The sequence below is a fragment of the Mytilus edulis genome, chromosome 13 (genome assembly GCF_963676685.1).
Source record: "Mytilus edulis chromosome 13, xbMytEdul2.2, whole genome shotgun sequence".
In the NCBI taxonomy this organism is placed as follows: domain Eukaryota; kingdom Metazoa; phylum Mollusca; class Bivalvia; order Mytilida; family Mytilidae; genus Mytilus; species Mytilus edulis.
This window is the reverse complement of record NC_092356.1, coordinates 52,243,142-52,256,583: the sequence shown is the minus strand read 5'-3', so window position 1 is coordinate 52,256,583 and position 13,442 is coordinate 52,243,142. Positions and strand designations below refer to the sequence as shown.

General features: G+C 32.3%; 1 protein-coding gene across 1 annotated transcript; it reads left to right on the top strand.

Moving 5' to 3' along the window:
- The first annotated feature begins 914 nt into the window (after positions 1-914).
- Positions 915-9,784, top strand: LOC139501769 (putative ankyrin repeat protein RF_0381). The gene is made up of 6 exons (XM_071290912.1): positions 915-2,553; positions 3,535-3,732; positions 5,056-5,157; positions 6,679-7,002; positions 8,817-8,903; positions 9,484-9,784. Exons 1-6 carry the CDS (start codon positions 1,276-1,278, stop codon positions 9,739-9,741), a joined length of 2,247 nt encoding a protein of 748 aa, XP_071147013.1. The 5' UTR covers positions 915-1,275; the 3' UTR covers positions 9,742-9,784.
- Positions 9,785-13,442: the final 3,658 nt, after the last annotated feature.

Genomic DNA, 13,442 nt, shown 5'->3' with positions numbered 1-13,442 from the left:
GTCGAACTAACAAGCAAGCTACCCAAGGATTCTACCTTTCCCTAGATACTCAATTAAATCGGCTGTAATGGTATTTTGGTTTCATGGCACCTTTTGTCGTACATGTAGTTCATATCATCATAGCAAAATTATTTTTTTCTCAATACTTGTAATAGTTTTGCTATGTGATTTTTGTACTGTCAAAAATGCACAATTTTTTTTTGTGATAAATTAGAAATTGTGAAAAAAAACACCAGAAGGTTTCCGATAGTAAGTGTTACGTATTTTTGAATAACCATGAAGGATATTGGCTTATATTGAAAACAATCAGCCTTTGTGTTAGAAAATATAGCATTTGAACTAATGTAGAAAATTATACAAGAATTTATTAATAAGATGGTTCTTTCTGACTTAAAATACACCACTGACGAACTGCAAAGCTATAATTGGTACATGATATGTTATGATTTGAATTCGAGTGATCTCTTACTTAATTACATTTTTATCCAAAAGTGTCTATGTCAGATTATTCTGACAGATCTACAGAGAGGTTAGAACTGCCCAAACTGTATTCCGATATAACCCAAATATTTCGAACAAAGTGAATTTGATAAGAAAAATTCTTAGACATAACACAAATCTGATCAAAACTTGAACGTTGTTATAGCAGAACGTTTCAGATCGCGTTCCGATCAAAATAACAGTAACAACTAAAAGTCCTTTAAACAAGATAAATGTCGTAATCTTCGATTTTCTTTTCAACTGTTAGTCTTTAATTTGAATTGAATTTCCTTTAACAATAAACAATATTGGAACTCAAGCTAACTTACAATAAATCAATAGGAAAGTTGGAAATAGTTTTCGTTACAAAGGGTTTTTGTTTGTTTAATATTCCAATAATATATTGAATTAAGTAAATGAAACAGTTATCAAAAACTTCATAAGCAAATACTAGAACTCTAAATATTTCTAAGTATCCCAGCAGCATGTTCTGAAAAGAGGCTGATAAAGTCATATGATGATGTAAATGTTTATATATTTACTAACTGTTAGTCACTTATTGGTTACGGAGCACTTCAGCTTAGACACCATTAAAACATCATGGACATAACTAACATTTTTAAAGCCATCTGAAAAAAGGTTATTCTAAGAATTTAGACTCTAATGGTTATGGGTACTGAGACGCCATTACAGCAAGGTGAACATTACTAACATTTAATCCAACAGTAAAATATTATATTTCTAAGAAGTAAGGCACTTTTTGGTGATGGATCACTGAGGCGCCATTACAGCAAAATGGATATAACTAACATTTTTCAAGCAATAATCGAGTGTAATGACAATACACCGTCAACGACACTAAAAGCAATTAAAAACGGTGAAGATGTGAATATAGTTAGTGAAACAGGAGAGAGTTTCCTACATGTTATCGCAAAAAGATATTCTGGTGAGCATGACGTGCCGTACCTTCTACCTGTTCTCTTTCAACTTTCTAATGCAGGAATCAAGACAAATGTGAAAAACCAAGATGGCGAAACTGCTCTTCATTTAGCCGTCAAGAAGACACGAATGCAAATATTAGTAAGAGCACTGATAATGATAGGTGTTGATCCAAAAATTCAGAACACAAACGGCGAAGAAATTAAAGACCTAATAGATGAAGTTGAAAGAGGTACACAGATCTGCGTAGATTTACTTTATCCAGGACTATGGAACGCTGTCGACAAAGGGGACGATGATTTGGTTCTACGATTGGTCAATTCATGGTGTAATCTTGAAGAAATCAAAAATGGGAAACCGTTATTGAACTTAGTACATCTAAATTTAATCGAAAAAACTGCAAATATGATAGAAAAATCGTCTAAAACAATGAAATTAGTATATGCATCGCTGGCAAAAGATAAAAAAGCGTTAAAGAAAGCTTTAAAGGATCCTAATGTGGACGTGAATATAAAAAATGTCACACATATCGGAGAAGATTATTCTGTTTTCTGCATGCCACTGGTAGGGGAGATAGCACTCTTACATTTAACGGGGTGTCTCCAAAAGCTTTTAAAATCTGGAGCGGATGTAAACGTTATCGTTGACGAATTTAATTTTGCTGAACCCTTATTCCTTTATATAATGAGAACACTACCAACATCCGAAGACGCGTATGACGTACTAGAAGTTATGTTGCCTTATGCCAATTTTTCCTTGGTTGAAGATAAAACATCAATTATTTGTAATATCGCTTTTGAAAAGAGACTTCCGTTTGCTATTGTGAAGATTATGATTTCAAAGGGGCTGAACCTGTTCGAACGGGACGAAAATGGACGTACATTGCGTGACACTATTTACCTTAACAACTATAAAGACGGTAAAGACAGTTTGAGATTGAAGCTGGCTTTTGTAGATCAAGTTTTAATTGACATAGCATTAGAAGGAGATATGCTCATGTTAGAACGCCTGAGCCTTAATAGTTATGATTATGACCAAGTTGAAAATAGGAGAGGACAATCAATGATAGAGGTAGTTTCAGAAAAAGGAAAAGAAGATGTCTTGAATTACTTGGAAAGTTTGCCAGAGTTACAGGTAAAACACAATTCGATTGAAATTTGATATTCAACTGTATATATCAAAATCCAAATTCCAATTTAATTAAAACGTATCATAGGGTAATAGTTTTACCCTTCGAATTAAAAAAAATGAAATAAAACCGCAACAATTGTGTTAAATTCAACAATTCTTTAGATCTATTGTATTCTCTTGACATACGATTTCGATGTGATATTTTGAAATATGTTGTCTTCTATATGTTTATTTTCTGCCGTCACATATTATGTACTTGTAGACAAAGTAGAAACAGATCATTTTGAGATCTTCCAAATTAAACTTAATCATGACCAACATGCTATAGGGACACCGTCATCGAAATTCTTCACTTAATAAATGACTTTACAATATTTTGAATAAACTATTATACGTGAATGTCATTCGGACATCAGCTAAACGTCAAACATAATCTACGTGTCAAGGCATGAATTCAAACAGTAAACAAGTTTCCCTACAATAAGTCAAACTCTAAATTAATCACATCGAATCTAGATACTCTTTAAGTAAGTTTTCAAGAGACAACAAGATATCTGAATTTAACAAACAGTTATCCAAAAGAAAAGAAACTCAAAGCTGAGTAATACCAAAGACAACCACTGCCTAGGTTCTTGACTTTGGGATACTCATAATCACATACATGGTGTTAAGTTTGTAGTGCTGCTTTGTTGTCAATAAAATTAACATAACTACTACCTGTTCAAATGGCAGTCTAAAATTTCCGCCATACCTTATTAACTCGAACATTAAAACATATATTAAGTGGTAGATGTGACACATCGTTTAACCTGGTTCGAACAAATTCTTTCATATGTAAAGGGTACGTAAACTAAATATGACAGTTTGTCACTAATGTTAAAGAGATTTTCCAATTTGTAAAGAAATTAACTTCACATACATGTATATATCAAAGTTTAAAGATAAAGCATTTGTATATTCTTATTCTTTTATATTATTATACAGAGAACAATAAGAAGAATTCACGTTTCCATAGAAACTGGAAACCTACACGAGGTCAAGCAGCACATGATAAACCGGTTAGCTACAGCGAGGGACAAAGGTGGGAGAGGACTGCTGCATAAAGCAGTGCTTTTTGAAAGGAGATTCATAATAAAATATTTTCTTAGGGAGTATCCTGAGATGGTCCATCTAAAAGATATTGTGAGTTTTTTTTAAATTTTGTTTTTATCGTTGCAATACTTGAACTTACATATTAAGTTTATCCATATTTGTTTTTCTTCTTCGTGTCCCTTTATTTCTAAAGGAGAGCAAGTACAGTAAAAACTCGAAAGTGGAAGAGAGATCGACAAAACCGTGGGGAAAAGACGAAGACAGTTTTGCTCATGGTTAAGATTTGTCTTCTCAATTTTAAGAAACTGTATAGAACCAGGTTTAATCCACCATTTTCTACATTTGAAAATGCCTGTACCAAGTCAGGAATATGACAGTTTTTGTCCATTCGTTTTTGATGCGTTTTGTTATTTGATTTTGCCATGTGATTATGGACTTTCCCAATTGATCTTCCTCTAAGTTCAGTATTTTTGTGATTTTACTTTTTACTAAAATGCCATATTCTAAGAAATAACTGAGACAAATGTCATCGACTGCCAACAAGCTTATAAAATAAATTATTTAATCCAATCGAATGCATTAAATTAATTAAATGTGGACTTCATATTTTAAATAATCACTGGGCCAATACCTCTGCTGGTGGACTACCAGTCCTCGAGGGTATCATCAGCACAGTACTGAAATTATTAGTTACAAGTCTTTAAATGTGACCGTTGATACATTTTGGAGTTATATAGAACCTAAATTTCAACTCACTCAGGCAAAGTTGGCTGTAGATTGATTTTTCTATTGTCTAGGTCATTTTTTTATTATAAAGCTCTTCAAATGTTTCGGTTTTATACATCTGTGTCTTTCAAATATTCAGCATTAAGGGGGCTCGGGAGTATGAATCAATTTTTTTTTCTAATATAGGATTTCGCCATATTTTTTATAAATGAACTTTATCATATACTTAATAGAAAAATGAAATAAAAAATTACAGAAATCGCTTAAATTTTACAATTATTTAGTTGATGTACAGCTTATTTGAAAACAATAATAAAAAAATATAAGTCACCGATGAGTAAAAAAAAGGATATGTCAATTTTAATGCCAAAAAATGGCATTGTTGCAGCAAAGGGAGATAATTTGGAACTTTTTCAATGATATAACCATTTTAAAAGTGATCTGGGACCAAACCGAATCGATTTTTTTGGGATGATTTTTGTACCATATAATAAAGTAATAACTAATTGTGTAATAAATAAAATTTGCATTGAAAAAAAACAAATGTTTGATTTTTTGCTGAAATTTTTGTACCCGCGAGCCTCCTTAAAGGTAAATCCAAACAATATATCGGACGCATTGATTATATAACGTGTTGTATCGTTTTCCAATACATTTTGTTATTTAAATCTATGAACTATTCATCAGGGAGGACGAACACCCTTACACTGGGCAGTGTGTCTCAAAGAAGGAAAAGATATAGAGGAAAGTCTCATGAAAGTTGGCGCAGATCCATCTGTGCGAGACAAGGTATGATACAAATCATGTTTATACAGCAGGTTTTAAATTCAAGGGTATATCATTTGTATATTTGTTGTAATACCTTATCTATCCATCACACAGTAATTACTTTTGATTTAAAAAAATATATATATTTTTTTGTATACACTACTTACCTTAACTTTGGTTTACATATCACATTATGACTTTTAAAATCCAGGTATAGATCCGTATTAGTAAATTAAGTTTGTATGAATGCCTCAACCGCGGGCGATCCCGGATTAAAATTACATAACAATTTAGTTGGAGTAATTATTTGGTGAATCTGAGTTAATTTCCTCGCCATGTAAGCATCAAATCAGTGTGGTCTTCCATGAATCCAAAACATGACAAAAATATAGCTAACAATACTGGAAGAAAGCAAGATACACGATACTCCTCCACACGGAATATGGTTGAAAAAAAAATCCCAAATTAGATAACTTTTTTTAAGTGTGAATTCTGGTTAACTGTCTTTTGTTTGATCTAGAGCAGCATATTTCAAAATGTGATAAAGTATGTCATTTTTTATCTAATTTTAAATATGTTTTTGAAAAATTAAGTATCATATGCAGTACCTGTAATCCTATTCATGCCTGTCCAGTACTCACTTACAAAATCATAGAACTCTACTATTTTTTTCTTTTTTGTATATGTATATTTTGACTTTCTAAACATTTATAGTTTGGTTTTAAAAAAAATCATACTGTTTGCTTTTTTTAAATAATACAATCAAATAAAATTTTAACGAACGAGGCAAAAAATTGAACAACGCAAACTTTAAGATCGTGATATACTAATAAGTTGTAAGTGCCAAATATAGACAACAAATTTATGTTAACGGAAAGAATATAGAATGATGATGATGGATTTGTGTTAAACGTTCAGTGGCATGTATTTAGAACATGTTTGCTCTTTAAAGTTTGACTGCATTATTTAAAACTTAAAAAAAAAATCAAAGGAAACTTGAAAACGAAAAGTCCTTTATCTTATGGCAAAATCAAAATCTCACCCACATCAACCGAATGTAAGCATGACCTAAACAGACATGTCCTTATATAGAAAATTAAATTAAACCTGGTTTTATAGCTAGCCCACCTTATCACTTGTATTTCAGTCACATAAAATTCCATTAAAATGACAACAACATGAACAATGTGTAAACAAAACAAATAGACACCAAGGTAAATATGTCAAAAAAGTGCACAGCTTAATAAACCTACAATGGGACGTTTGACAAACCAACTAGTCATTTCTCTCACTTCGAAATGACTTGTGGTATGCGAAAAAGTTGCAGTTGTCGTTTTGTCGTAAATGAACTTATTTTGCCTTTTTTTTTTATTTTGATTACATCGGGATGTTGAGTCTTTCGCAGACGAAACATGCGTCTGGGACACACAATTTTAATTCTGAATTTGAGTTTATTCATATTTCTATATATGAGCAAAATCATGATAATTCAACACAAATGTTTTTATTTCAGACTGTTTATAATTATTACAATTTTTGTAGAAAGGAAAAACACCAAACGATTACAGTAAAATTGCTGAGTCTATGCAAGAAACTATAAACAAAGAAAGAATGAAGGACTTTGGAATAGAAGTATATTTGCTTCAAAGGTACATGGACTTCAAGTTCGCCATTGAGGCTGGAGATTTAACAAAAGTGGAGAACATACGAAACAGTATGTATAAGGACATCAATCTCAACGATCTTCATGTCAAAATGTACCAGACCAAGCCTCCTCCTAAGGATCTATTGTCGTTAAGTATTGACTGTTCCCAGGATCCGATTGGAAAGTACTTGTTGAGTCAAGGAATCAACTGGGATATACAGGTATGGATCAAGGAGACTAAGTGACCAAGTTATCCACTGTGGTAAATTCGGAACTTTTCAGACAATACGCTTGTAATCAAAATTCGGTACTGTTCATATAATTTGTGTCAATTTGCAGTCAAATAAGATCTGTTCAGTATAAGACTTTTCAACAGCTGTCATTAACTTGTTTACATTACAAACATAGTATGAAATGCTACATAACAGTACTGAATTGACGTCAGGCGAACTATCTAACAGGTACTGAGTTTACTGCAGTGGATACATCTGAAAAGCTAATACAAGATTGATTATGATGTTATAGTTTATTGACTGAAATCAATTTATAAGTACGAAATCTCTGAACGTTTCTTTATCGGTAATAGTATTGATTTTATTTTTGAAATATTACAAAACATGAGTTGATTTGTAGTCATAATCACGCCTTGATCCTACATCCCAGCTATACCTATATGTTTGAATTGTACATGGTTCTGCTTTTCTCAAACTGTCTTGGAAGGCTCTACACTAAATCAATTGAATGTATTGGGATTCATATTATAGTGTTGGAAGACATGATTTATTTATTCATTATAAATGTCTTTAAACTAGTTTTCAGTAGTTGCGAGTACTCTTAGATCGGTACTTTTGTTAATTAATTTGTGCTTCGTGCCGATCTGGTGAGTCAAGCTATTACAACTGATTAACCCCTGCCAAAGGCTACATGTAGGAGTATGATTTAAATATCAAAACGGTACCATGTTTAACCCCGCAAAATTCGTCACATGCCTGGGTAAATGCTTGAAATGCAGTAATTGTTGTTATGTTCGGGTTTTATTTCGCGTAGATTGTTTCAACATAATCAACCTTGGTTTTCATTTGAACTGTTTCACAATTTGCTATGCCGCAATGGATCTCCTATTACTAACTATATGGTATGGGTTGTGTACATGCTTTGACAATCATTCCACGTCTCTTAAATTTGATATTGAGTATATTTCAGTCCGAATTCCAATTTACCAAAAAAAGACCTTTAAGCAAAAATTTTAGCGAAAAGAAGGTCACTTCATTTTGTCCTCTTAATGTACCTTTAATTGATTATGTCGTTATGTTTGGACACACGCCTGCCATTCCCACTCAAACCATAACACCAACATGAAATTTGCCTTATGTGCTCTGTGTATATTATTCTAGGTTCAGATGTAATTGAAAAATACTTAAACTATCCATTGGCGGATCCAAGGGGAGGGGGGTTCCGGGAGTTGGAACCCCTCCTTTTTTTTGGACGATCAATGCATTTGAATGGGAGCATATAGTTGGAACCCCCCTTTACTCTGGGTTGGGAACCCCCCATTTTAAAATGGCTGGATCCGCCCCTGCTATCCTATCATATGTAAGCGATCACAACACGAATACAGCAGTTCGTATATCAAAATATTATTCATTTGAAATTGTCATACCGTTACGACAACATAAATGTAACATACATGTTTGATATAAAAATTAGATGTGATATGGTAGCCAGTGAGACAGCACTCCACCAGAGACCAAATGAAATAGAATTTAACAACTATAGGTCACAGTACTGTCTTCAACAATAAGCGAATCCCATACCGCATAGTCAGCTATAAAATACTCAGAAATGACAAAGTAAAATAATCCAAAAGAGAAAACTAAAGACCTCATTCATGTTAAAAAAAGTGAATGAAAGCAAAATGATTTACAGCAAAAACGACAACTACTGAATAACATGCCCTTGACTTGGAACAAACAGACATGTACAGAATGTTAAACCCGTCACCATGTAGGTCATTTGTTTTTTTATTATGATTTAGTACAAGCATGGCGAGATTGAGATGTCAGCAGAGAAAGCAGCTGAACAGAAAGAAATGACTCACACAGTAGAAGCTATACAATACCTGGTAAATAAAAATTTATAATTCAAGTAAATCTAAGTTAAGTTTGAATTTCTGCAATTCTGCAGTAATTTGCAGAAAATGTTGGACATGGGTTTTCGCAAAACACATATTCAGGAAAACAGACTAAGAGAACTAATCAAAACTATGTTATACATCACAATTTAAATAATTTCATATGAATATATTAGAAAATGGCAATATAAGAATGAACCCTGCAAAAATGACCAATAACGGAAAGAAATTTTGAAATATTTGATTATACAATAGGTTGGTCTATCTTTATTTGAACCTGACGTTATCATATTCAAACCAAAAAAGAAAAAATTGCCAAAGCTTTACAAAGGTTAAATTTGGCTTCAAATGTTCCAAAATTAATTGTAGACATTGTTATCGTCATTAAAAAACTTTCAATTTAGATTCCAAAATTTAACCGAAAAAAACGCACGATAAAATGTTTATATCTCATCTCGATATACAGCATTACTATATATAAGTATTAAAAAACTGCACACACATTTCGAAACTATTTTGACATTCTAAGAAAAGAAGATAGAATCAACTGAAATGCATTTTGCTTTTACAGCAAAATAGAGCTGCTGAAGAGAAGAAAATTTTAAACAGAGTCAAAAAAGAAAAGAAGGAAATGTTGGAACAACAGAAGAAGGATGGCACAATATCTGTTGCAAATGGCAACAATAAAACTGGAAGGAAAGATAGTACTAAAGAAAACGGAAATGGTGCCAATAGCAAACAGAATACAAGGGAGACAAATATTAAAACTAACAACAACTCCGATGACAATACAGGAGATACAAAAAGCTGTTCATGCACAGTTATATAACATTTTCCAATTATATATTAAATTTTTCATATCCATATATATGGCTAGCAATTCATATCTTTTGTATACAATTTTCCAAAGGTTAGGCATTGAAAATACAATAAATACTGCTTACCATTAACTCGTTCAGGTCTTCCAGTGACATCTTTTAAAGTCAATCTCTAACTCCGTAACAGACCATGTAGGTATGTAACAAAATTGCTGCTTGCACCTACTAGACATATATGAAATCTGATCTAATTATACAAAGCTGCTCAAATTTTATAAAGCTGCTCGTAGAACCAAAAAATATCAACTCAACTTTAATAGTGTAGATCATAGATTGGGACCGCCTATCGAAAATATAACAAAAAGGTTCATACATTTTGCAAAATAGGACGGTTTGTTATGAAGACGATTTGTTTTAACACATGAATGTTTCGAACTCGGTCATCCTTTAAAAAAAACTTTTCACAAAACTTTTATTAACAACATTAATTTTTGAAAAGGGAAATTTTTTTTTAACTACATTATATCCCAAATATATAAAATAAGTGGGGAAATGCAATTTTATGCTATGATGTTTTATAAAGTCATTTTAAAATAATAAGAATCCGAAATACATATGATACAACAGATATGTATTTCTAGTGAGTTGTTGTCGATACATGGACATTGGAAAGAACCCGAAATAACATAATAAAAACAATACTACATATAAAGGAAACATTTCTATGTAAGCAGGATAAAAGTCGCAATTCTTTGTATTTAGTTTAATGATAAATCAATTACGAAGATAAAAAGCATATTAAATGATAAACCATACATTCGAAAAATAATAACACTATCAGGTTGAATCTATGTATGCTGTGGCGAAGATATAAGCCTAGAACCATGGTATACATTAGAGTGATACAAAATAAATATTGATTAAGGGCGTACCTTACACAAAAGACTAAATCTGTTTTTCACTCTAACTGAAATGAAATATTCTTGTAATTACAGTAAAGCAATAGTAGTATACCGCTGATCAACAGTCATTAAAAGCAATTCCGAATTACAAACAAAAACCTAGAGAAACACAACACCTATAAGAGGAAAACAACAAAAGAACAAACAACTGAAGTCCAATAAAAGCGAACGCAATTATACATCGAAACAAACTGTTTGATAACAACTGCCATATTCCTGATTCGGTTCTGGACATTTTAAGATTACGATTAGGTTGTTACACAATGCTGACTGCTGTACCCCTATTTTTGACATTTGTACCTATTGTTTAATTGAGAATGGAAATTGGGAATGTGTCAGAGAGACAACAGCCCGATCATAGAACACACAACAGCAGAAGGTCACCAATAGGTCCTGAATGCGGCGAGAAATTCCCGCAACCGGAGGCGTCCTTCAGCTGGCCCCTAAACAAATATTTATAGTAGTTCAGTGATAATGAGTCGGTTTGTTTTTGTTTACGTATGGTAGTTGATGTAGTGTAATTTGAATCGACTTTCATACAAGTGAGAGGTTTTACTAGCTATCAAACCAGGCTCAATTCACGAATGAATTTGTACTTAAGAAAATGCCTGTACCAAGTCAGGAATATGACATATGTTATCAATTCGTTTGATGTGTTTGAGCTGCTCTTGATTTCGCCATTTGATTATTGACTTTCCTTTTTGAATTTTCCTCGGAGTTCAGTATTTTTGTGATTTTACTTTTTAAGAATAAATGTTGGATTAAACCTGGTTTTGTAGCTAGACAAACCTTCTACTTATATGACAATGTTCAATAAAGAGTTCCATTGATTGATTTATCGGGAGAGATAATATGCAAAAAATAATCTTATAATGTTTTTTCGTTATTGGTAGATTTTGTCTTTTTTGTAGGCCTTCGAAATTTTTGTATGTACTCAACCAACCGTTCCAGATTATCATGGAAATTCAAGGTAGTTAAAAATCCAAAACGCCGTATGTACTCGTGCGATTTGATAACTATTTCTAGTAACATATGTTGACATCAAATGTTTTACTCACAACTTATGTCGTTGGTGCAACCTCATTGACGTACATTTCACATTTCATTTCATTAATATTTGTTATTTTTATAAAACAATTATGATTTTCGATTTCAAGGAAGCTTATTGCTTTAAAAATCCTTATTATTTGAAATGTTTGTCAATTTAACTTTTGCGGCTGTTACGGGAAGTGGGAAATCGATGTAGGTTGATGATTAGTTGGACTTCTAAAATGTTCGTACAGAATCACAAGAAATGAGAAACCTAAACATCAACTGTCTGGAAGTTGAACACGATTTTGCGTACCAAATTGTCATAGAAAAAAAATCAGTTAATGTGTTATATCCTGTTTACAATCTTAAGATCCAATACTTAGTCAAGTTAATCTTTAACTTGTTTTGAGAATTATGCATCAGGTATCGTCCTATAACTTCAGATAAAAAAATAGATGAACATAATACCAGCTTACCGATTGTGGTATGAAATTTTGACTGGTTGTGATTTAGTGATGGGTGCATCGCAAGAGACGCTCATGCTGCCGATGCACCAAGACTTGAGGTTGTACCTCTTCGAGTTCCTGTGATCCCCCATCTTTTGTTTGTTACATTGATTTGTCTCTCCCTTATTGATTAACAAAAAACTATGGTCCCCCAATACAATTTATAAAATTTAATTATTGTTCAATACAGTAAATTTCTTTATTGATTTGCTACATTTCATGAATCATTTATCATAGAGCATTGTAATAGAATTATAAATTATTAGTTATTTTACATTGTTACATGATCATTAAATATAAACTAGACAGATATGTTGGAGCCTTGTAAATCGTATTAAAATAAAAAGATACTTTTAAAGTCAGGAAATCACTGGAAATAACATGTATTGCCTAATATACTAAGGTGTCGAAGATTCATTTTGGACTGTCAAACACTTTTAAGTTTATTATAGTTTAAGAAAAATACAATGAAATCACATACCGCTATGCGCAGCCTAATGTTAAGTTTGATTTATAAAACTTTCGAAAATGACCTGTCTAAGTTTGATTTTGCTGTTCTCGGGCCTAATATGAAAACAGCCTTATTTTTCTCTAGTGAACTTTTTATGAATACATCGGTACGATCACGACTCGATTGTTTCTCGGAATGTACATTGTCTGACAATTTGTATCTCTATTACTTACCAAAGTCAAAATTGTATTCAGTACATACATGTATCTTATCCTAATACAGTTTTACGAAAGAATAGTCTGAATTACGTGATATTCAAACCATTGTGTGATGTTTATAGTGGATTTATATACACTCGGCAACTTAATATGTGTTACAATGTAATATCCAGCTATATGCAATGTGGCGAAGCGGGTCAAGTATGTTCCAAACATTCAGCATCGATAATTGAGATAGACAGCCAAGTGAAACAGGAATTCATTGTCAATGTTATAAAGAATGATCTTATTTCTGGAATTTTTATTGCTGGACAATTAATACGCTTCCGGTTCATGGTTAAGATTAGATGGCACACCACTGTTGTACTATAACTGGGACACCCGAGAATCAAACAACCTTCAGCCGAACAATAAAGGAGCATTTAGAGAATGTATTGGAATGGAATCCAATTTTGAGTTCTATTGGCATGATTATGATATTTCATATAGATTTGGTGTCATCTGCGAACAAAGGGATTAACGAAATACCTGGAAACTATATTT